This window comes from Triturus cristatus, chromosome 3_2 (assembly GCF_964204655.1).
Source record: "Triturus cristatus chromosome 3_2, aTriCri1.1, whole genome shotgun sequence".
Taxonomy (NCBI): domain Eukaryota; kingdom Metazoa; phylum Chordata; class Amphibia; order Caudata; family Salamandridae; genus Triturus; species Triturus cristatus.
In genome coordinates, this window is record NC_140584.1 from 587,202,256 (window position 1) to 587,226,032 (window position 23,777).

The 23,777-nt window shown below is 43.4% G+C and overlaps 1 protein-coding gene across 3 annotated transcripts in view; it reads right to left on the bottom strand.

Moving 5' to 3' along the window:
* Positions 1-486: 486 nt before the first annotated feature.
* LOC146857774 (zinc finger and BTB domain-containing protein 8A-like) overlaps positions 487-23,777 on the bottom strand; it is an 81,041-nt gene continuing 57,750 nt past the window's right edge. For all 3 annotated transcript variants that reach the window (XM_085648390.1, XM_085648392.1, XM_085648391.1), the window contains 2 exons: positions 18,707-18,876; positions 487-7,556 (listed from right to left, as the gene is read on the bottom strand). In XM_085648390.1, coding sequence (XP_085504516.1) covers positions 7,218-7,556; positions 18,707-18,876 — 509 coding nt within the window. In that variant the 3' untranslated portion in view covers positions 487-7,217. The remainder of the gene's footprint in view (positions 7,557-18,706; positions 18,877-23,777) is intronic.

The following is a 23,777-nucleotide window of genomic DNA, read 5'->3' on the forward strand; positions in this document are numbered from 1 at the left end:
GTAAGTATGAGTGACTCTACAGGTGAGTGAGTGGAGGTGTGTGTAGACCTAAGAGTCAATGAGTGTGTATGTAGTTATTGGTATTGGAGTATCTATGGTTTTGAGAATGGAAGTCTGAAATTTTGAGTCGGTGTATCAAAGGTTATATTAGGGTGTGAGAAGATGCACTATTTTATCACATGGATGACGTCATCAGTGATGTCATCAGTGATGTCATTTGAGATGTCATCAGTGATGTCATCAGTGATGTCACTGACCATGTCATGAGTGATGTAATATGTGACGTCATCAGCAGTGCATTGCGGGGGCGCGAGTTATAGTTTGCTGAACTAACTATAACAGGGGAATTTCTAGGGTTTTGTACGAGGGAAATGTCCAGCTAACTATAACGCCCCTGAAACCTATGGTTTTTTCAGTGAATTTCTAAGGTTTTTTAAATGCCAATTCCTAACTATAACGCCCCTGAAACCTTTGGTTTTTTCAGTGAATTTCAAAGGTTTTTTAAATGCCAATTCCTAACTATAACGCCCCTGAAACCTATGGTTTCCAACTGGATATTGACATACACTACTCTGATTGTAGTTTTGTGATTATGACTGCATATTTTCCTTGATTTGGACCACTGTCTCTAATAACACTCTGCTACCCTTGGTCCCTTCTGACTTACAGGGTTCCCTTGTCCTTTGTTCACTTTCAACAGAGACACGACACACTCAGCAACCAGATACCTGTAGGGGTGACAGTGCTGGGCTATACAAATGCTGACTGATTGATTATGTTAAATATTGCATACCAGGTTGTTCTATGCATTTGATCTATCCGCTCACTAGAAAAATATGCATGCCACTATGTCTGAAGAACGAGTAGAACTCGAGCCATACCTTCCTGGGCTTTCCAAACCAGGTGCTCCTTGTATGGGCGTGTTCCTTCTGTTGAATTCTACGAAACATAAATACTTATTTTTTACAAGTAGCAATATACAATAACTGATGCATGACTGACTATTATACGTCTGAGCTTTGCTGGTCCTTCAGAGGTTTGCTTGACATTTGACTGACTTTGCCCATGTCCAGAAAGCCTTTCAGAAACAGGTGGCCAACTTTGCTCCAGTTCCACCGGCTTTCCATATATACAGGCCTGAGATGTGCGTGACAGAATGAATCCTGCTGCCTTTACAAATGTGAACATGGCATGTGGCAAAAGGAGCTTTAGCTAGCACATATTTCAAGAGTAAATGTACGATGTGCTTTTTAATTTACATTATCTAAGGTACCAATCACTAATGGACATGGTCTCATAACCCAGAGCACTATGGTGTACCGCTGTTAGAGTGCAAAGTTGGTTGTTTTACTAATTACTGTCCCCTCAGGGGGGAGACTACAAAATCTTAAATCAGGCGCACCTGAACACCAGTGCTTTCTTTAGTTTTAAAAAAAATCTGCATTCTGTACTCATTCTTCTGGTCTCTGCTCCTCCTCCCTGCTGCAAAAGCAAAGCAACCCTTAGCAGACAAATGCACCATCCACGTTTTAAAAATTAGGAACCAGCCAGCAGTTTATTTAAGGCATATACAAGTCACTGGGACAGGCCTTCCTGGTGGGTACCTCGAGTAAGTCACAAAAGAATCCTGACATTTTAGTAATTCATTCATTCTAAGTATACATGAGCAAAATTGGACATCTGTTAGTCAAGTATACACAAGAAGCATTTCCAGCCTTTTTTCTCAGCACTGCTTACAAACTAATGGAATGTAGTACGTTTTACAACAGCTCTCCTGGACTGTGTGTCTACAAAATTTGAAATTTGAAGTACTCTTCAACCCCAGTAAGACATCCAGAGTATGCTGGTTGCAACAGTGTAGTACCGTTTTGGTGAAGGGTATAATTACAACTGCTACCCTAATCAAGTCACAACTAGCTACAGCGAGCCTCGTCTTTCATGCTAGTGATCAAGCTGCCATGCTATAGCGCTTCATCTTTCTCCAGGGGCTCTGGTGTCTCTTTCTTGGCCATGTCCCTGATAACAAGCTCACCCATTTCTCTTCATCATCCTGAGCTGGCTGGTTACGCTCCTGTTTCTCAAGGTACCAACACTAAGATGCAGGTCATTGAAAACAAGGCTATGAGAATACGCAGCTAACAAGGCAAGAAGGGACTACCCTGGCACCAGAAGTTCGGGTCTCCTTTTAAAAGAGTAAGCAAACCTAGTTCCACACTATAATGTATGAGTAGGTGGACATGGCTACCCCATGTTGGCTAGGAGAGGCTTGTTGCACGTTAACAGAAAAGGTGACATACATAACAAGCATTTGCAATGCAATAGGTCTCGCATTCACGCGAGTTTAAGCTATTGGCATTGTAAATGACACTGCCTTTTATTTAAGTTTTTAAAAAGAAAACAAAAATAAAAGGCATTGTTATTTGTAATGTGAGTAGCTCAAACTTGCGTAAATGCGAGACCTATTGCATTTCAAATGCTTGTTCTGCAAATGTAGAGGGGAGTAGAATTATGTGTTGTCAAGTAGAGTGGAAATATGCAGAGTGAAATTATGATGTGTGGGGTGAAATTATGTGGCATGAAAGTATGTTGAGTGGCTTGGAACTGTGTGGCATGGAGCTGAATTGTGAGATGTGGAATTCAATGGCGTGGTGTGGCATAGACTGCAATTGTATGGAAATGAATTATGTTACCTGGAGTTAAATTATGTGGCATGGTGTGGAATTAAGGGATGTGGTGTGGAATTAGTTGGCATGGCGTGGAGTAGGATTATATGGTGTGGTGTGGAATTGTGTGGAGTGGAATTGTGTGGCATGGAATTGTGTTGAGAGGAATGGAAGTATGTGTCATGGAATGGAGTGGAAATATGTGGCATGGAATGAAATTATGTGGTGGACTTGAATTATGTGCCGCTAAGTGGAATTATGTTATTGAGTGGATTCATTAATAGTGGAGTGGAATTATGTGGCATGGAATTACGTTCCATGGAGTGTAATTATGTGGTATGGCATGGAATTAATTGGTGTGGATTTGTGTGGTGTGGCCTAGAATTGTGGGGTGTTGAGGAAAATTGTGAGACATGGAATTGTGTGGCGTGGTATGCAATTGTGTGACATGGAGTGCAATTCTGCGGAGAGGAAGTATGGGGGTGGAGTGGAATTATGTGATGTGGTGTGGAATTATGGGGTGTGGTATGGAATTATGTGGCATGCAATTGTGTGCCATGGAATGGAATTATGTGGTATGGATTTATGAGAAGTGGAGAGCACTTTATGTGGCATGGAATTATGTGGAGTGGAATTATTTTGCATTTACTGAGATAGACATGTTACTGTGTGGCGTGAACTACAATTATGTGACGTGGTGTGCAATTGTGTGGAGAGGAATTCAGTGCCGTGAAGTGGAATTATGTGACATGGTGTGAAATCAAGTAGTGTGGCATAGGATTAGGTGGCAAGGAGTGGAATTATGCTCCGTGGAGTAGAATTATGAGATGTGACATGGAATGGTCTGGCATGGAATTGTCTGGTGTGGAATTGTGTGGTGTGAAATTATGTTGGTTTGGGGAGATTAAATTTAGGTGGTACAATGTGGAATTATGTGGTATGGAGTGGAATTATGTCTCATGGAGTGGAATTATGTAGCATGATGTGGAGTCGTGATGTTGCATGGAGTGAAATTATGTGGAATGGAGTTGAATTGTGTGGCATGGAATTGTGGGGTGTTGACTAGTGGAATTATGTGGTGTAGAGTAGAATTAGGTGGCGTGAAATTATGTGGAGAAGAATTGTGTTGCATGGAATTGTTTGGCATGGTATTGTGCGGCATTGAGAGGATTGGAATTATGCGACATGGAGTGGAATTATGTGGCTTGGATTGGAAATATGAGGGTGGAGTGCACTTAGGTGGCATGGAGTTGAATTGTGTGGTTCAGAATTGTGTTGCATGGAGTGTAATTGTGTTGACTGGAGTGGAATTGTGCAACGTGGAATTGTGTGGCGTGAAATGCAATTGTGTGATGTGGAGTGCAATTGGGTGACATGGAGTGTCACTGAGTGGAGTGGAAATCATATAGCATGGAGTGGAATTATGTGACATGGTAATGAATTGTGTGGTGTTGAGTGGAATTACGTGCCGTGGAATTATGTGGCATGGAGCCGAATTATGTTGATTTGAATTGTGTGGCATGGCATTACATGCCATGGATTGGCTTTAAGTGGCGCAGAATTTTTTGGCATGGAATTGTGTGGTGTGAAATTGTATGGCGTGCAATTGTGTGCCATGGAGTGAAATTTTGAGACATGGAATTGTGAGGAGTGCCACGGTGTGACATGGAGTGCAATTGTGTGGAGTGGGATTAAGTGATGTGGAGTGGAATTACGTGACGTGGTGTGGAATTATGTGGTGTGGAGTGAAAGTGTGTGGCATATAGTAGAATTATGTGGCATGGATTTATGTGATGTGCAATTGTGTCGCATGGCAAGGAATTGAGTTGAGTGGAAATATGTTGATCTGAATTATGTGGCACGAAAGGGAAGAGGCATTATGTGACACAGAGTGGAATTATGTTGTAGGGAGTGAAATTATGTGGCATAGTATGTGGCATGATGTGGAATTATATGTTGTGCACTGAAGTGGAATTATGTGGTATGGAGTAGAATTATGTGGCATGGAATTGTGTGAGTGGAAATTTGTGGCATGAGTGGAATTATGAGATGTGGAATTGTGTTGCATGGAACTGCGAGGCCTTGAGTGGTGTGGAATTATGTGGCATGGGGTGAAATGATGTGGTATGGAGTGGATTGAAAATAGGTGGAGTGGAATTATGTGACTAGGAGGGGTAATATATGGCATGAAATTATGTGGTGTGGAGTTGAATTACGTTGCGTGGAACTTGGTTGCGTGGGATTCTGTGGTGTGGAGTCGAATTGTGAGACATGGAATTGTGCAGCATGGAGAGCAATTGTGTGGCATGAAGGGCAGATGTGTAACTTGGAGTGCAATTGTGTGATGTGGAATGCCATTGTGTGGAGTGGAGTCATGTAGGGAGGAGTGGAATTATGTTACACTTTGTTGAATTATGTGGTGTTCTGTCAAATTATGTGGCATGATGTGGAGTGGCATTATGTGATGTGGAGTAGAATTATGTGACATAGAATTGTGTAGCATGGAGTGGAATTGTGTTGCATTGAGTGGTGTAAAATTATGTGGCATATAATAAAGCATAATTATGTATAGAGGTCATTTAAGTGCCTGCTGCTTGTTTCCTCTGACAGATGGTCACTTGAGAGCAATGTATCGGAGTTTGGAGCTGATCAATAACGTGTCCACAGGACCCGATGTGTTCTCGGCTCAGAGGGGAAACAGCAATTAAGGAGGATGTCTCTGTCTCCCTTCACGCCCAGGGAGGAGGGAGATGCGAGCAGAGCATCAAAGAGCTGGGTGAGAAGGGAGGGGGGAATGCAGGGGTCAAAGCAGCGAAAGTGAAAGTAATCGAGCAGAGCATCAAAGGACTGGGTGAGAAGGGAGGGGGGAATGCAATTAGCAGAGGAGCAGCTGTGCACGTGCATGTGATCTCGTGCACTCAAGGTTTAGGCCAGCCAAAAGTGTGGGTAGCACTTTGAAAATCCCACATATAAAATGTCTCTTCGAGCCTTTGGCTCGCGAGACCTAAAAAGCAGCATTACACAGTAAACAGCCAGGAATGTCAACATACAAAATCATTATTTAAGTATCACTTTAAGTATCCAATGTACTTACTACTGAAGGGATTTGTCGCACTTGTCTTGCCAACAAAATATTTTGCATTGTACTGTGTTGTATTCCAAAGTCAGGTTTTCCTACTATTGTGCCAACAGCCCTCAGTTCTAAAGCCCAATCTGAGCAGCAGCATGAGGGCCTCACTCGGCTACCAGTTAAGCTATCTAGAACGCAAGCACGAGGGGTCAATGTCTATTCCAGGCCATGCCAAGCTAGGAAAATGCTAGGACGAAGCCTTTCGTGCCCAATGCAGGGATCCTGGTCTCTGTCTTCCTAGGAGCCTGGTACCTAGTAAATGGGCTCTGCTGTGCCAGCTGTCCCTCTTCTAACTCACTCTTTACCTGTGAGCATACAGTTATATAGATCTATAAGTGAGAGGTTGCATGAGAAGTCCGACTGTAACAGGCTCCTTCTGGCCCACATATTAACTTTGGAATAGTATGACTCATTTGTAACTCTGACAGGCATTGGTTTTCTCCCTATCATGCATTTGTGTAAATTATCCTCCTCCCCTCGCTTTTTCCCTTCTGCTTCTCTTAACTCTCTTGCATCCCCATCTGCCCACTAGGCTCCTAAGTCGGGCCAACCACAAGGCAGTTTGCTCCTTTGGGAAACATTTTAGTGCTTGTGAAAGACCATTCCATCCAAACTAAGGCTTCCTCCTCTATTCTTGCTGTCCGGTCTCCTTGCTTCCATCCTGGTCCCTCTTTTCCAATTCTCCTGCCCACTCTCAGCACTTTGAAGTGATCTTAGGGTGCTATACAAACAACAAACATAACTTCTTTGATGCTCTTGCAGAGGGTAGTGGAAAGGATAGGTAGCCAACGCAAGAGCCATTTAAGCATCAGAGAAAAGTCAGTTTACAGGATATTTTGACTAAGCTTTCCCTTAGATTTGTACATACTTCTAAAAACATCAAGGTGGGCACACACCTATACAATGTCCATAGTCCCTGCGGCCACCTTTAAACTAATGTAGCACACTTTATATAGTCACAATCACATACACTTGGAGATATATATATATATATATATCCCAATAGGTAAATATGTACATTTTATACGCTTGAGTAAAAATATTCACAAGTCACAACTCTCTGTCATAGACATTCCTACATCTTCTTCAGGGAGTGTTAAAATGTCAGTCATAGTTTGGCCCTTTTGAGTATAATTTGCTGCACTATAATTTCACCAATTCTGTTATAAAATGCATGTGCTAGAGTGAGCAGAAAGGCGTACTGTCGATCCTTAACATATAAATAACATTTACAGGCTTTCTCAAAATGTTCATTGAGGTGATCCCGAATCTGATTTAGTGACCACAGTTCGACTGTATTTAGACAATGTTTTCTCCATCTCAAACGTTACGTTTGTAAAGCCAGTCATACGGCTCCATCAGGCAGCGCTACTCTTCTCCTCAGCTGGCTGTGGTTCTTTCCATTGCATTGGAGTAAAGCCTGATCATAGTTTACTGACATCTGGTTTGACTTCAGTTTCCTCAATGTCATCGTCGCTATCCCTCACCTCATGAATGATTAGATCTGATGACCCATCGTCCTCCTCCATCTCGGGAGCTTCCCCGTGCTCCTGGCCTAGCAGCCACATGGATACCTTCTCATCTGAAGCAGAAGAATGAGCCCATTCTTTGTTTACATCAACAGGGATTATATCTTCTGAAGCGTCCGACAGGCACCCGTGGCATAATCTGTAGCGCCTTGTACCATGCTGCACCACTCGTCCAGTCTCCTCAGTCACTGAGCGCTTACACTTCCTGCACACGAGTTTAGCAGCCTCATGGATCTAAAAATAAGCGGAAAACGATTCAGACAAGGCATTGTAACCATGCTGTATCTGAGAGAGTGGGAAGAGGTTCGAGGTTTTCCTGCTTCTTCACTGTAAGATGAGTTCAGAAAAGTAAGCTGCAGACTCAGTGCTAAAGAATAAAATAACGCCTACACACCATACAGAACAGGCACTAACAAAGCTAATATGTCTCTCCTCTTTCAGCATCAACAACAAGCATTTGCAATGCAATAGGTCTCACATTACTGATAGTTTGAGGTATTTGCGTTGCAAATAATAATGCAACGCCAATAGCTCATACTTTCAGTAATGAGAGACCTACTGCATTGCAAATTATTGCGTAGTGAGCCAGGAACCAGCATTGTATGTCTCAGTGAAGTACCGCAAGCTGCTCCTAGAGGTCCCTAGTGAGCAAGGCACCAGCACTGCATGTCTGGGTGCAGTACCGCAAGCTGCTCCTAGAGGTCCCTAGTGAGCCAGGAACCAGCATTGTATGTCCAGTGCAGTACCGCAAGCTGCTCCAAGAGGTCCCTAGTGAGCAAGGCACCAGCACTGCATGTCTAGATGAAGTACCGTAAGCTGCTCCTAGAAGTCCCTAGTGAGCATCATAAACTTTGGGTCACATATGGTACTGCACCCTGAAGAAAATATGGTAAATCCACCCTACCCATAATGCATTGCATGCAAGACAGTACCACAAGTACATTCAAATAGTTATGTCCATATATACAATTAGTAGCTTTGAAATGTGACAAAATAATTATTATATTAATTCTGGATTAGGTTGTACTCTATGTGGAGCTGATGAAGGGAAATTTATAGAAGGTCTAATTTATTTAAACGTGAGATGTGCTGCTAGTGAGTAAAGTAACCACTGCCAACCTAGTTTAGGACCAAGTGATTGTCCTGTCTGAAGGCCTTTAACAAAATAGTGCCTGGAGGCAGTAATTATAACCTAGGGTGTAACAACACATGTAACAGGGGGTGTACTCATGGGAGGTTACAAGAAGAGACATGGCGGTAAAAATGAGGGACTACTAGTAATGACCAATGAAAAGCTTTCATTTAGAAAGGACAGGGACAGGAGCGAATTAAAAAATGGGCAGAAAGTAGGCGGAGCTTTATGCCTATATCCTGAATACAGCAGGTCTCTAAGAGACAGCGCAAGCACTGCCTAAGCAAGACCTAAAAATGGAAAAAATGTTATTACTGATACCGAACAGCAAGAAAAAAAAGCTGTGTAAGCGCACATACATCATCATCATTCATCTGCAGGCATGAGTCATGATGCAACAGCAGCCCCAGGAGGATAATGCATGCATGCACATGCATCACTAAATATGTGCGCATGCCTCATGACGTGATGGTCATTTTGGTTTTTACTTTAATGTATCGTTTAAAGATGGCGGACACACATCTTGGAGGGGTAAATGCAAAAAAATGAAGTGCTCCAAAGAGTAAAAAAAAAAATTTTTTAAAAAAGGAATGACAGTTGCAGGTCTAAAGGGGATAAAGACGAGGGCACACTGCTGGAGCAGGCAGGGAAGCAAGCACTGATAAATGGCAGGGAGGGGAGCAGTAGAGGAACTGAGTGTTGAGGGGTGTATACATTAAAAAAAAGAAATAAAAAAGTGTTGGACGGTGAGGGTGATGGAAGCGACATACAGGGTGTGGGGGGGAGGGAGTAATATGCAATGTTACAGGTGATCAACCAAAATATTTCAGCAATCACCTTGTTAGTAAAAGGAGCAAGTAGCCCAAGACAATATCATTGAAATGTTGTATGCAGATGAGATGGTATTCCAGTAAATGCAACACAAAAAGATGGACAGAATGTTGGACATTGTCAAACATTCACACCCAGTCGCAGATCTGGGCTTAATCTATCGTTATTTGCTTGCCACGCCATTCCAGTTTGGACTCAGCCATATGCAAATCAGCTTTGACACTGTTCCCTAAGGGAACAGCCCAGCCAGAACTGCCAGGCCAGATCCTCCCTGGACCAGAAAACAAGCATCCTGGGTCCGGTTTCGTAGCATCACCCCTCATCAGCCAGGCTAGCTTGAAACCGGTGGCATAGTGTGCAGGAGACCCACGACTGGGCATCCCCTTCCCACTTAGGGTGAAAATGCAACACAAAAAGATGATGGACAGAACGTTGAACATGGTCATACATTCACCCACAGTCGCAGATCTGGGTTTAATCCATCGTGGTATTCCAGTAACCAAGGTGGACTCGCAGACTAAAAAGAGTCATACCATTAAAAGTGGATTTCGGTTATCCATCAAACCCAATTCCATCCTGTGGCAAGGTAGATCACTGCAGTGGCTGCTCAACTCTGTGAGCAGTATTTTAGCTGGGGGTCTCTCCGATGCACAGTAAAAATACCTGTCAGTATTAAGAGGATTCTGTAAGGAGTATAGTCATACCTGATTAAAGGGGCATTTTTACATCAGTAAACGAACTAAAGTTGCTGCAGAAAAGGCCTAGGACGCTGCCACAACATCGAATCCAAGCTGCAACTTTTAAGCTCAGAGGTGACAAACTGCATTAAATACCGTAAAAATCCCAACCTGCTGTACTTCTAAAAAGCCTTCAATAAGCAGTCTCGTTTTTCTGTCTCAATTTTGAGTAATAGTAGATTCTGTGCTATACATGCCTACATCTTCAAAACAAAGTACGAAGACAACACCATTGGCTTCTAATGCTGGGTAGATCACTAGATGCACAGAGCTGCCTGCATTTTCCAGTCCTTATTTGTGAAAGTCACGTTTTTAGAACTTTAAAGCCACAGACTCATGGTACCTAAAAAGAAACCCCAAAATAAGCAAAAGAACTGAAAAGAAAATATATTTATTAAAACCAGTTCTTACGGCCTCATTTTATAGCGGGCACTGGCATGACCAAAATCATAATTATTTGTTTATAGCCACTTGACATCTTTCCATAAACAGCGAGATGAAATGGAGTGCTTGAAGCACAATGGAGTGCATTTAGCATAAGAATGGTCATGATCAGAAAGAAAATAAGTTACTTACCTGTAACTGTTGTTCTCCAGTATTGGTATCTTCCATAGATTCACATGCTTGAATCATTCCCCATGGACAAAGTGGGAGTCCTATGGTACCATTAGAAAGCAGAGGAATGTTAAATATAGCCTGGGAAAGTGCTGCCTATTAAACATATGGAACCAACAGACCTCAACCACACGGATAGGCAGTGGGCAACAACGGGGATTATGGTGGCCAAGCGGAATATTGCTCAGAAATGGGGGGCAACTCAAGCCCCAACCCTAACAGAATGGTGTTAGGACATGGACATGATCATGGTGGCCGAAAAAGCTACATATATTCACAGAGGGTGCCCCAAAAAATGGGGGAGGGTGTGGGACAAATGGAATGCATATAGAGGCTATATATGTACTCCTCCTGTCGTAGATCAAGGCTCAGACGATGAAGCATAATAGGCAAAGATGTGTAACCTGTACGTCGCTATGTATATCGATATTGATGAGATGTTGTCGAAATAATCTCTCCTTTATAAGAAATGTACCTACGGATCTTCTGTTAAATACAATCAAATAAAAAAATATATATATAGCCTAGGAAAACCATAAAGCCTTTACTTCAGTAAAACAACTCTGTCATTTAAAAAAGAGACTAAACTCCAACCAATCAGGTTTTATCACCCTCTAGAACACTCCCCTCAGAGGCTTCTGTCTCAGATTATTTTCAGAGCACAAGTGTAAGTACAATATCAAAGAGAAGGTGAGTCTCTCAGGGGAGGAGGGCGAGTTGCATGTGATTCTATGAAAGATACCAATACTGCAGAACCACAGTTACAGGTAAGTAACTTATTTTCTTCTCCAGTATTGGATCTTTCATAGATTGACATGCTTAAATCAGGTTAAATAGCACATCACTTATGAGCATTAGAATATACTTGTACATCTATCTATATATATATATATATATATATATATATATATATATATATAGAGTCCAAATCCCCACTTCTGAAGAAAAGAAGGGTCTGACACAGCCAGGATGCATACAGGAGGATTTATTCCAAGGTGAGTTTACAGCGCAAAACTCGGTAACAAACGGCAGACGCGTTTCAGCAGTTCAGCTTTCATCAGTGCCTGTTACGATGTTTGGAGCCTCGCACCTGGTGGCCATTTAGGTGTTCTCTTGGCCACTCCTGAGATTTTGCTCGAGGCTCCTCCTCTGTCTTTAAAGAGATACTGCATTTCGTGCTGTAAATCCAGACCGCTGCATGCTGGTACTTGGGGAGAGAGGAGCAGCATTGACTGCAGGGAGCAACAAGGGGTTTCCAGTGAAGATTTTCAACTTAGCAGGAAGCTGTGTGTTGGGTGCAGTCCGGACGCCACTGGGTGTTTAGATTTTCCACTTACTTAAGGGAGATCTACACAGAGACTGCAAGTACCAGCATGCAGCGGTCTGGATTTACAGCACGAAATGCAGTATCTCTTTAAAGACAGAGGAGGAGCCTCGAGCAAAATCTCAGGAGTGGCCAAGAGAACACCTAAATGGCCACCAGGTGCGAGGCTCCAAACATCGTAACAGGCACTGATGAAAGCTGAACTGCTGAAACGCGTCTGCCGTTTGTTACCGAGTTTTGCGCTGTAAACTCACCTTGGAATAAATCCTCCTGTATGCATCCTGGCTGTGTCAGACCCTTCTTTTCTTCAGAAGTGGGGATTTGGACTCTATATATATATATATATATATATATATATATATATATATATATATTTACACATACATACACAGACACACACACACAGAAATTCATATATAAACATTCATATATAAACAATGTGAAATGTGCACAAAACATTCAAGGATGGCGGGGTATCACTTACTATGATGGCTCACTTTTATTGGACAAGATGACGTAACACCACCTAGCCCAATGCCGCATCGCTGTGTACTGTGGAATTCAAACAGTACTGCTGCATAAAGGTGTTTCTATTTTTCCAGGTTGCTGCCCTGCAGATATCTTGGATAGGCACGCCATCAAACAACACTGTTGCCATCGATATGCTTCTGGTAAAATGAACTTGCACATTAGTTTGTAATGGTGTGCCAGCTTTTTGATGACAATATTGTATGGTGTTAGTTATCCGTCTTGCTACGCCACCAATAACTGATTGGACTTGAGGAATTGTTTTATCTTGTCAAGGTAAAACTTCAGACATTTCTTGTAATCTAAGGAATGTAATGTATTTTCTGCTACAGTCTTGGGTTCAGGGAATAATGTCTTCAGAACTATTGGTTCATTCAAATAAAAGTCTGATGGAACCTTAGGAATGAATTTCGGATTTGTTTGTAGAATCACTCTATCGTTCCTGAACTGCAGGAAAGGTTCTTGAATAGTAAATGCCTGTATTTCACCAAGTCTTCTTGCTGATGTTAGTGCCATCAGAAGATCTACTTTCTAAGAGAGAAGTGTAATGTCCGCTTTGTGTATAGGCTTGAATGGCCTTTTCATTAGTTGAGAAAGCATGGTATTTTTTTGCCAGAGCAGGGGAGGACGTCTAACTGGAGGGTAGATTGGAAACAGACCTTTGAGAAATTGTTTGATGAGCCTGCTAGACCATAACAATGGCAGACTTGATGATCTTCTATAGCAGGATATGGCCACTACGTGAACCTTAATAATAATAGCATGAGCAAGAGCGGACTGTGCCAGATGCAGCAAATATGGAAGGATTTCTTCCAATGTAGAAGAGACTGGGTGCACGTTTGATCGTTGATACCAGAAGGAGAATTGTTTTCATTGCGGCTGTAAGTCTTGTTCATGCTATCTGCCCAAGATCTGGCTAGAATATCTCTGCATTCTCCTAGAATGTTCAGATGTGCAAATTAATTAAATTAAGGAGCCAAGTGGACAAGTGTACGGATCTTGGATCCAAATGAAGTACATGGCCTTGGTTCATTGTCAGCAGAGACGGAAGTGGCTGCAGTTGGATGTGCTGCCTTTCTGAGAGGAGAAGTAGGTCCGTGAACCAATGCTGCAATCTCTGAGCTAACAGAATGATCCTGCAGTGCTCCGCCTTCATTTTCTTGAGAATCCTTGTGAGGAGAGGAGTCAGAGGAATAGCGTATGCAAAGATTCCAGACTATGTTATCACAAACGCATTCCCCCATGACCTTGGTTGTGCATGCCATCCTGCGTAGAAATCGGCATTTCCGGTTCTGCGTGGTTGTGAACAGGTCCAGAATCGGCTTGCCCCATTGGTGGAAGATTTTCTCCAGGACTTCCTGATTTATTTCCCACTCGTGTCAGGTACTTCTCATTCTGTTCGGTGTGTCTGCGATGATATGTTGCTTCTTCGGCACATGCTCCACTTTCAGATTTACCTGGTGACTGATGGACCACTCCCAAATCTTCTGCGCCTCTTGGGTTAGCCCTTGACCTCTTGTGCCTCCTTGCTTGTTGTTGTAGTGCATGGTCATAGTGTCCTCCATGCAGATGCTCACTGCAGACGTTTGTACTCGGGGCAGGAAGGCTTGCAAGGCTGGTTGCACTGTCTTGAGCTCCAGCAAATTGTTATGTAGGAGTAATTACGATGACTCCCATTTGCTGCTTACTTGAAAATCTTGGAGATAAGCTCCCCAACCCTCTAAGGAAGTGTCTGTTGTGATGTCCAAGTGGGACACTTGGAATATGAATGTTAGGTCTGTGGAGAGATTTTCCTTTAGAATCCATCAGGAAAGAGCTGTGCACATTCTCGGGGTAACCTGAATAATATTGACGAAAGAGCCCTGTGTTTGGATCCATTGTCTATTTCATTCCTCTTGCAATTGTCGCATTCAGAAGTGGCAGAACGGTACTAAAGGAATGCATGCTGACATCATCCCTCGCAGGGATTTGAAGAGACAAACTGAAAGTGACTTTTTTCCCTGCACTAAAATGGGCAAGAGTAGCAATCTTGTCCCCTTTCTGGAGTGGGATATGCTTTGTTATGCACTGAAGCCAGTAGATCCCCTAAGAACGTTATTCTCTTGGATGGCTGCAGTGCTGAGTTTTGTGGGTTCAGCAAAAGGCCTAGCTTGCTGAAAAGGTGTAAGCATGCGTTGGGTGACCTCTGTGCAGATTGTTGAGAAGGTGCCTTGACCAGCCAATTGTCGAGGTATAGAAAGACTTATTGTTTCTCTTGTCTTAGGAATGCCGCTACTGGAGCCTGGCACTTTGTGAAAATGAGAAGGGCGGATTTCAGGATGAAAGGGAGGATATTGAACTAATAATGGCAGCCGGCTACTGTGAATCTCCAAAGTTTTCACTGGCGTCGATGTATCGGAAAGTGAAAATATGCATCTTGGAGATGTAATGTTGTTATAAGAGCTGCCTGGTTTAGAAGCCGCAGGATGTCCTGGAGCATGACCATGCGAAATGTCAGTTTCCTGAAATATCTGTTCAGTTTTCTTAGATCCAGAATACGTCTCCATTCCCCTGACATCTTCCAGACTAAAAAGAAACAGGAGAAGAAACCTTTCCCCCCCTGGTTTACAGGGACTCGTTCTATGGCCCCACTGCTGAGCATGGTCTCCACTTCTAATTTGAGAAGATGCAGATGCTTTGGCAGGGACTTCTGGGGTGGAGTTGGGGGCGTTTTTTTAATGCATTCCAGTGCGTGACCAAACGTAATTAAATCTAATAACCATTCTGTTCCATTCCATTCTGTTGTTATTTTTTCCCCTTCGGGGGAGGTAATTTCACAGTTTGCCCCCGAGACATTCTGGAGAGGGAGGTGTAATATGTGTCTGCAATTTGTCACTGTTGACGTCCTGTGTCTTTGCCCTGCTGACCCAGCTTTCCTCCCTAGGTTTTTCTTGTGTAGGCTGCCTGAGGAGGTTGTCGCTGCTGATATTGCGGGCGAAACTGCTGTGATCCAGATTGGTATGATGGGTACCTGTATGCTGACAGCTTCCTCGTAGGACTGCAGATCCCACTAACTGCCTAAAACCTGTGGATGCAATGTCCATGGCACAGTTGATTATTTCGGAGGAGGCGCGCTCTTCCTCTTGTCTTTAGCGTCCTTCGAAAGGCGGTCAAGATATGGCGCAATATCTGACCACTTTTGGAGGTCATACCTTCTAAATACTGCCAACAAGTTTGCTGCTCGCACTGTGAGTGCTGACATCGAAGAGAACTGCTTTACGCTGGTTTTTTTGTATACATTTTAATTGCCATTAGAGTATCAAACCAAGTTATCGTTGGCATATATAACAAAAATAAAAAAACTTTAACAATCCCCCTGCTCACCCTCACCAACAGGCTTCACTCAAGTGCCCCAATGGATAACAGAGAGCATAATACCAAGAATGGACCAAAGTAAAAGTAGATGCAAGATTACAGCACCTTAGTAACAGAGACAATAAAAACACTTGTTTAGTACAGTGGCAGCCAATCACCTATCCCCCCCCCCCATTCTACCCACTCTCAGGTGCGTTTTCCGCTATTGTCAAGACGCCTACCTTCCTTATAAGGCGTTGTGGAAATTGAAGCAGATGGATTCTTGGAATTGCGCTCGGCCACTTGGGTAACTACAGAGCCTGGTTTGGGTGTCAGATAAGGCAGGCTGGAGGATCTTCCGGGGACTAATATTATTTTTCCTGGCGTGGCTAGACTGCAGCCACAGTAGCTAGGTTCTTCATCGTCTTTAAACCTTCCTCCCAGATGTAGATGACGATAGGGATAGCTTTGACACTCTTACGGAAAGAAGCAGTGAGCTTGCTTTGAGGTCACTGCTAGGTCAAACCTTTTTGTTGCACTCTCTAGGAGATTTTGGAAACCTCCTTCTTCTGGTGGGGAGTCTGTAGGTGGTGGTGTTGGGGATGATGGAGTCGGAATGAGGTAATCATCTTGCTAAGTCTGGATATGCTGAACTTCTCCATCCTCTCTGTTGTCATCTAAAGATTAGGTGTCATGCATAGGTATGGTTCCGGACTGTGTAGTATGCCTTGTGGAGGCGACTGTCGGAATGTGTCGTGGAGCTTGCGGAGTAGAAGGCTGTACTGGAGGAGTTTTAGGAGGAGCTGCCAGCTGCTTAGTAGAGGTAGTTTTAGGCAGAAAGCGTTTGTGATAATTCGCCAGCATAATTTGCAGGTCCGAGTCCAATGCCCTTGGTATGCATACTACATCCTACTGGTACTGTTGTTGTTGTTGTTGATATAGCTGGAATTGTTCCTGGAAATGTGAAGCCTCTTGCTGAGGAGGGTAATATTCCTGGCCACAGTGCTATTCCTAATTCTTGTCATCATCTTGCTTATATTTTACATGCGGCTGCGATGGGCTGCATGCTACCTCAAAAGGACCTTCATCATCTGAGTCATCCTCATCCAGGAGATGACTGGGCAGCATAGGTGGAAATGGATGTTCAGGCAGTAGGAATATGTTTTTTCCATTTCTTATTTCTTTCCCAGTAATTTTTCTCATGTTGATGATGCAGTCAACACCATCATCGTTGGCTTGATCAGCATTGCAGTTGGAAACAATTTCAAAGTTGACAGTATTGTCGTCGTCAATGAGTCAGAGACCAGCTTGACCGTCGACAGGATAGGCGCTGTAGACTGTATCGTCGACAATGTAGTCGTCGCCGACAGAGCACTGACCAGGATTGCAGTTGTTATCATCATCATAATCAACACCCTTGTCGTCTTTGTCGACGGTGTAGTAACTGATTTGTCGATGATGTGCTCATCGATGATATCTCCATCGGCAGTGCCAACAGTGGCTCCTTGAACTTGTGGAAAATCTGAGGAGGAGGTGTAGAGGGATCAGATTTGGATTTCCCTGGTTTTTCTGAGGGAAAATCATGTCCACGTGTTTGTGGAAGTGGCTCTCAGAGGGACTGTGCTCCTTGTGAGACCCATGGTGGGTCTTCTTAGAGCATTTCTTGTGAAGCTCCTGAGTTGACCGAACTTCCGAACTCTCCATGTCCTTTTTCTAAACTCTCCTGGCAGATGAGGCAGAATCTTCACAACATACGACATTCCTTACAGTCCTTCACCTAGTAGGATGGGTAGAGGCAGTATATGCAGTCCTTGTGATGATGTTCTGAATGCAGCCTCTTCTTCGCACAGGTTCCACATGGTCTAAAAAGACCTTATTTAGCCTTTTCTGACATGGTAGAGTCAGATTTGAAGCAGATGGTAACTGGTAGTAATATGGAAATAGTTATTTGTCTCTCTGAAGATTGGAAACAGGTTGAACTGAGCAGAGCTCAGGGGGGACTCCCTCACATGATGTGCGGTAGAAAATTTGAGAGACATAGGCCTCTGAGGGGAGTTTTCTAGAGGGACATACAACCTGATTGGTCTCTTTTTCAAATGACAGAGTTGTGTTACTAAAGTGAAGACTTTATGGCCTTCCCTAACATTACACTGCTTTCTAATGATACCGTTGGACTTCTAATTCTACGGCGGGGAATGATTCAAGCATGTGAATCTATGAAAGATCCAATACTGGAGAAATGCAGCTTTCCTACTGTTTTCCAATCTGTCTCGAGTTTGTTAAACTGGCAACCCTACAATTGAAATAATCGTTTGTTTTTCAAAATTAGAGCAGGGCCGTCTCCTCCGCTAAGGCGCTGGAGTGTCGCCCCACTGCTCTGCTAGCAGTTTAAAATTGAAACCTAAAATAATAATAACCAATGTTTATTATCATTTTAGTTTTCCATTCTTGCCTAGGTGCAGTGCGGGGCTGGCCGGAGCGGGGGCCAGGGGGAGGAGTGGTGAGCACCCTCTAAAGTGCGCATGACGGTTTGGCTGGTCATCTTGGGCCGGCCAAACAGTCGTGCCCACTTTGCAGGTCCCCCTCCGGCTGTATTGCACAGCCTGGGTGGAAAACATGCACAAATTCCCAGTCCCTCTCTGTGCGCCGAACCATGACGCTCAGACCACTCAAAAGGCAGCATCATGATTGGCTAGGGGAGCAGGTGTGCTTCCTGGCTCCTCCTGTCGACGAAGGAGCCAAAGAGGACGAAGAGGCGGCGGACAGCCAGCAGGAAAGTGATTTAAAAAAAAAAAAAAATTGTGAATTTACCCTCCCTACCATCTCCCCCGCCCCGCCACCCCAGTTAAGTAGAAGCTGCCACTGAATTAGAGAGTGTACGTACCGTCTGAAAGTGGCCGCGCAGGTGCTCTAACCTGGTGAAGCCTTTGCCACAAGCTGGGCATGGAAAAGGTCTCTCTCCCGTGTGGCAGCGAAGGTGTCGCTTCATATCCGCTCTTCGTTTCACAGTGTGGGGGCAATGCGGACACTGGAATCTTATCCTAGGGAGACCATCTATTTAAAAAAATGAGAAGAGGCGCTTAGCTAATACCTGTTAACTTACGAATGAAACAATACGTAATACTCAGACATTGGCCAGCTCTTTGATATTTAAAGGAGTCTTCTAAGAACAGACGGCCCAGCAAGGCCACTGATTGCTTCAAGTCTCTCTTTCTAATGAGCCTCGCGTTGCAGTAGAGTCTCACTTAGGATCAGTTAAAACAGCCACATAGTTTAGCATGCAATTACTGAGCAACCACTCCTTGGTTTAAATTTTTCTCTTGCACCACGAGTTATTGAGTTTTCTGATCACAGTTTACTTGGATGCAGAAACTTCATTAGGCTTATTTGTATTTTAACATGTGTTAAGTCAACTACGATTTCACGTAAAAAACAATAAAAAAAGTTGTGGCACGACAATGGTCCAGTCTATCCTGACTGAGGGAGAGTGATTTATGGAGACGTCCATAGAGAGGGTACATTTACACTCGCTGCTTACAGAAATTAAAATTACTTGAGAACAAATAAGTTGAAGCAAAAGATAGGGATCTCGTTTGTAGATCTGACTTCTGATTCCACACAGTATTATTGCAGTATTGAAATGCTGCAAATTGAAGCTTATATAAAGAACTGCAGTTAAACTAATCCATATCCAATAAGGAGTGAACCGTTATGCCCATAAAGCCTTTCAACATTCAACGTTTCAGCAGCCTCAATGATGTTGGAACAATTTTCAGAGTAACGGTGCTTCCATTAAGAGTATATGGTTGAAGTAGCCACACGAAAAAAAGTTTAGCAAATGTGCAATGCCCATTCAGCAGGAGAGTGGTAAGGCTGTGTATGAAGCCGGCTTGGCAGTTTTGAGCACAGTCCTGGTAGCACACTGCCACTTACAGGCAGCACATTTACCTTTGAAATGACAGCTATATTTGCATGGATATGTATATACCACACAAACAATAAGGTGTGGAAATCTGGTTCCAACACATATTTATGAGGTGCCTCACCAAGAAAAGTGTATTGATATGGTCTGATCCTATTAAAATATTTCTTTCCATAATATTTCAGAAAGATTTGCTTCATTTGTGCTTTCCTAATTGCTGATATAGTCTCAAATATGTATATCACTCATTTACAGGTGTTTACATTTTGTTTTGTGTTAGAAAAAAATGACATCCTACAGCCTTTCCTTTCACACTCCCTTTACCCCAGCACGATTGTTACCTAGGTCACTTTTACAAAATCCTCATAGTTTTCAGTCAGAGAAAAAAATGTAAACACTAGTTTCTCTGTTAAAAGTAAAGCAGTAATTTGTCAGAAGATATAACCTGAAATTATTTGACTTCTGTCTTTGAATGTACAGCAAATGTGATAAGATAGGCACGCAATTTAAAGGCATTGTTATTGTTCATTCACCTTTCGATTTTCAGCATGGTTATTTTGGAGGTACTGCAGCACCCCCCTTCCCCCCCCCCTTCCCCAACACCTCTACTTCCAGCGCCTATGAGCAGCCTTCAATACTAATAACTTAGAGCTGCTACATCTATAGCAGAGTTACCTGGCTGGAGTTGAAAGAACCATTTTGATATGGTCTCCTACTTTTTCCAGGGCAGGTCTTAGCAGGCAGATAATGGCGACTGCGTGGTGCTACTTGATGCGGCCACTCATGCCTCACTTGCAACCCTACAACTGTTCAGTGTATAAGAAAGAATGCTAACCTATTTCACTGAAAGGAAGGAAGTGGTGAACCACATGAGTAAGGTGATGCACAGATCTAGGTCCCATTAAGGCAGGAACTGCAGTCTCCGCTCATGTTAGGACGTGTCTAAAGTTGCGATTTGGATGAATAAGAACTTGTAGCAATCAAATCCTAACAAAACTGTAGCCCTGAATTCAGCATCACAGCACAGACTGAACATCTGGGAGGGTAGGAAAGAGAACAAAGGTCTCAGTTCAGTCCTGCCCAACTCTAGCCTCTATGTTCGACCCCATTTGGGGGAAAGGGGGACACAAAGGAGGCACATCGTCACCACTGTGGTGGCGGAGATTGTTTGCCACTACGGTCTTGAGGTATGTCCCACTTTGGCTTGGCAAACTGGGCTAAGTACATACCTTTGATCACTTTACTCTCAGAGTAGTGAGGGTGAGCAGTCACAGGCTTCGCAGGGAGGTAGATTGGGGTGCCCAGGTTCTGCACTCAACAATTAACCAACAGACACAATAACTTCAACGTCCAGTCCAGTGCTTGTCTTTTAAGAAAAGGAAATTACTTTTTACAGCAAATCGTCTTAATTGCCATTTTTAATCAAATGTAACATACATAAACACACCATGGGAGGGAATAGCATAAGTGCTAACAGGACCATACAGAGACTTTATCGTTCCCTTCCACACAAGCATATCTATTTAGAAGAACTAAAGAGAAAACGTAACCCTCACCCCCACCCCGCAACACCCCCCCAAAAAATAAATTACTTTGTAATCACATAGTAGTACTAAATACTTATCAATACTGTTCAGTATACACAGCAGTGACTAGTGGTATGATTCTCCCATGTGGCGCTACACCTGCCGAGTTTTCCTGACATAATCTCACCCAGGTGACCCCTTGATGACCAATCCCACACACTAGTCAGGTAAAAACGTAAATCAGACATGTGCAGTTTCAGGTTCCCCAATAAGTCAAATGTGCACTCAATAACACTGTTTCTTTCAGGTGATGTACTCCTGGTGATATAGAAGGGATATGATAGTCCCTCCCTTGATCCTCCTAAGCAGATTTGACAATCCTGCTGGACTTTTGCAGGCAGCGACCAAAGTGAATGAACAAGGTGGCAGGGCCACAGGGTAGGCAGGGCGAAAGCGAGTGACTAGTACAGTCTCTTTGATTTTTGGATTGTGCGCTGTCGCATGCTCAGAGTTGTCTGAATTGCACACTGCCAGATGGGTTTAAGCAGTCTAAAGAAGTGAGTAATGCTGTGGAGAGCTTGGGTAGCTCTGTTGTATGCACTGTTTGCGTGATTTGCACATGTAGCGTGTCTACTATTTACCAGGAATCTTGTTGATCACATGCCCTTCTTGATATGTATGTATAGCCCATCCCCCAACAGACATATGCTATCATGCCATATTTATGGAGATAGCACCTGATTCATCGTCTTCAAATTAACTCACCAGACAACAATTACGATGTTAATAAATCCACTTTATTTACTGCACTAACTCACCAGACAACAATTATGATTTTATTAAATCCACTTTATTTACTGCACAGGCGAGGATGAAAATTCGATGCGCGAAAATTATAATTTTTATTGGTAAGTTTGGATTAAATTAGATCTGAAACCAAGCTTCAAAACTTGGACATGTTTGTATTAAACTGTAAAGTCTAGGCACCATTCTTGATTTTCCTTTATCCCTGGAGATTCATATAATCGCAGAAATGGTGTATTTGCTGCTCAACAGATTAGGTTCTGTATTGAATGAGAAGCAGAGAAAGACTAGTCACTAAGGGCCTCATTACGATGGCGGTGGGACTGCCACCGTCAGCGGCACTCTCACCGCCATCGGACATTGCCTCACAGCCTGCGGCATTTTTATGGCGGGCGGGCGGATGATTGGTGCTTGGAGAGACCAACCGCCCCAGTTCCAACAGGACCGTTGGAGGCAACCACAATGGTGCCTGCTTGTGGGGAGGGGAGAAAAGAAGAAGAGGAGGAGGGAGGAGAGGAGGAGGAGGAGGGAGAGGAGGAGAGGTGGGAGAGGAGGGGGGAGGGAGAGGGGGAGAGGAGGAGGGAGGGGATAGGAGGAGGAGGGAGAAGGAGGAGGGAGGAGGGAGGAGGGAGAGAGGAGGGAGGAAGGGAGGGAGGGAGGAGGAGGATTTAAAAAGCACCCACTGCTGTTTCTTGAGCGTCCAGGAGTTTACGGGCAACAACAGAAATGTCAAGATACCTCTGAGAATTAATGTTCCTACTGGAGAGAGATCGTTGATCTGTCTACTCTCAGTTTTGAGTCATCATAAAGTAGCGCAGAGGGTTAATATGCCTGCTGCCAAGAACGTGTGTCACACAGATCACAGAACTGTATTTTACGTGGCTAGCTCAGTGGGTTACTGCCTTTGTCAAATACATCCTTTGCATCCTGCAATCACATTGGAGCAGACGGAACAATTGGCAGCAATATTTGGGAGAAGTGCAGGTTATAAATTGAACTTAACTAAGACACAGGTAATCTGTACTGAACAAACGCAATTTAGAGATCAGAGAGTTCTAGAGGAGGCCGTATATTTGGGAATACGCCTGAATGCTTGCCTAGATACGATGGTTAAACTCAATTGGGAACCTCTTCTTAATAAGATCAAAAGAGATTTGGATAGGATGGAAAATTTACACTTGTCATTACTGGGAAGATGCAATGTCCTTAAAATGAATGTGCTTCCATAGGTATTATACTTCTTTAGGGCAGTACCACTGGAAATAACAAGAAAACAAATGCAGAGACTACAATCTATTTGCAATAGCTTTCTATGGGCACAGGGGAAACCACGAGGGGCACTAAATTTTATGACCCTACCACGGGATAGAGGGGGGTGGGCAGTACCCAATTTTCAATTTTATTACTGGGCTTGTTTATTACAACACATTGGAATCCTATTGGTGGGAACTAGTGGTGAAACTCTAGGGGATGTACCTCATATATATCAGCTACTATTAGGTGCAAGGACAGAGAGAACATTTTTTTAAATTATAGAGCCAAGTTACTATAAGAAGACTCGTTTCAAAGTCCTCCAGGCAGCCTATAAGGCCTGGCGCCAAATAAAGAGGAAGATAAATATGGGTAAAATAAACTATTATACACCCACGGATGCAGTGACACTACTTCCATCTATTTTCTTAGATGGTATTATGAATAAATGG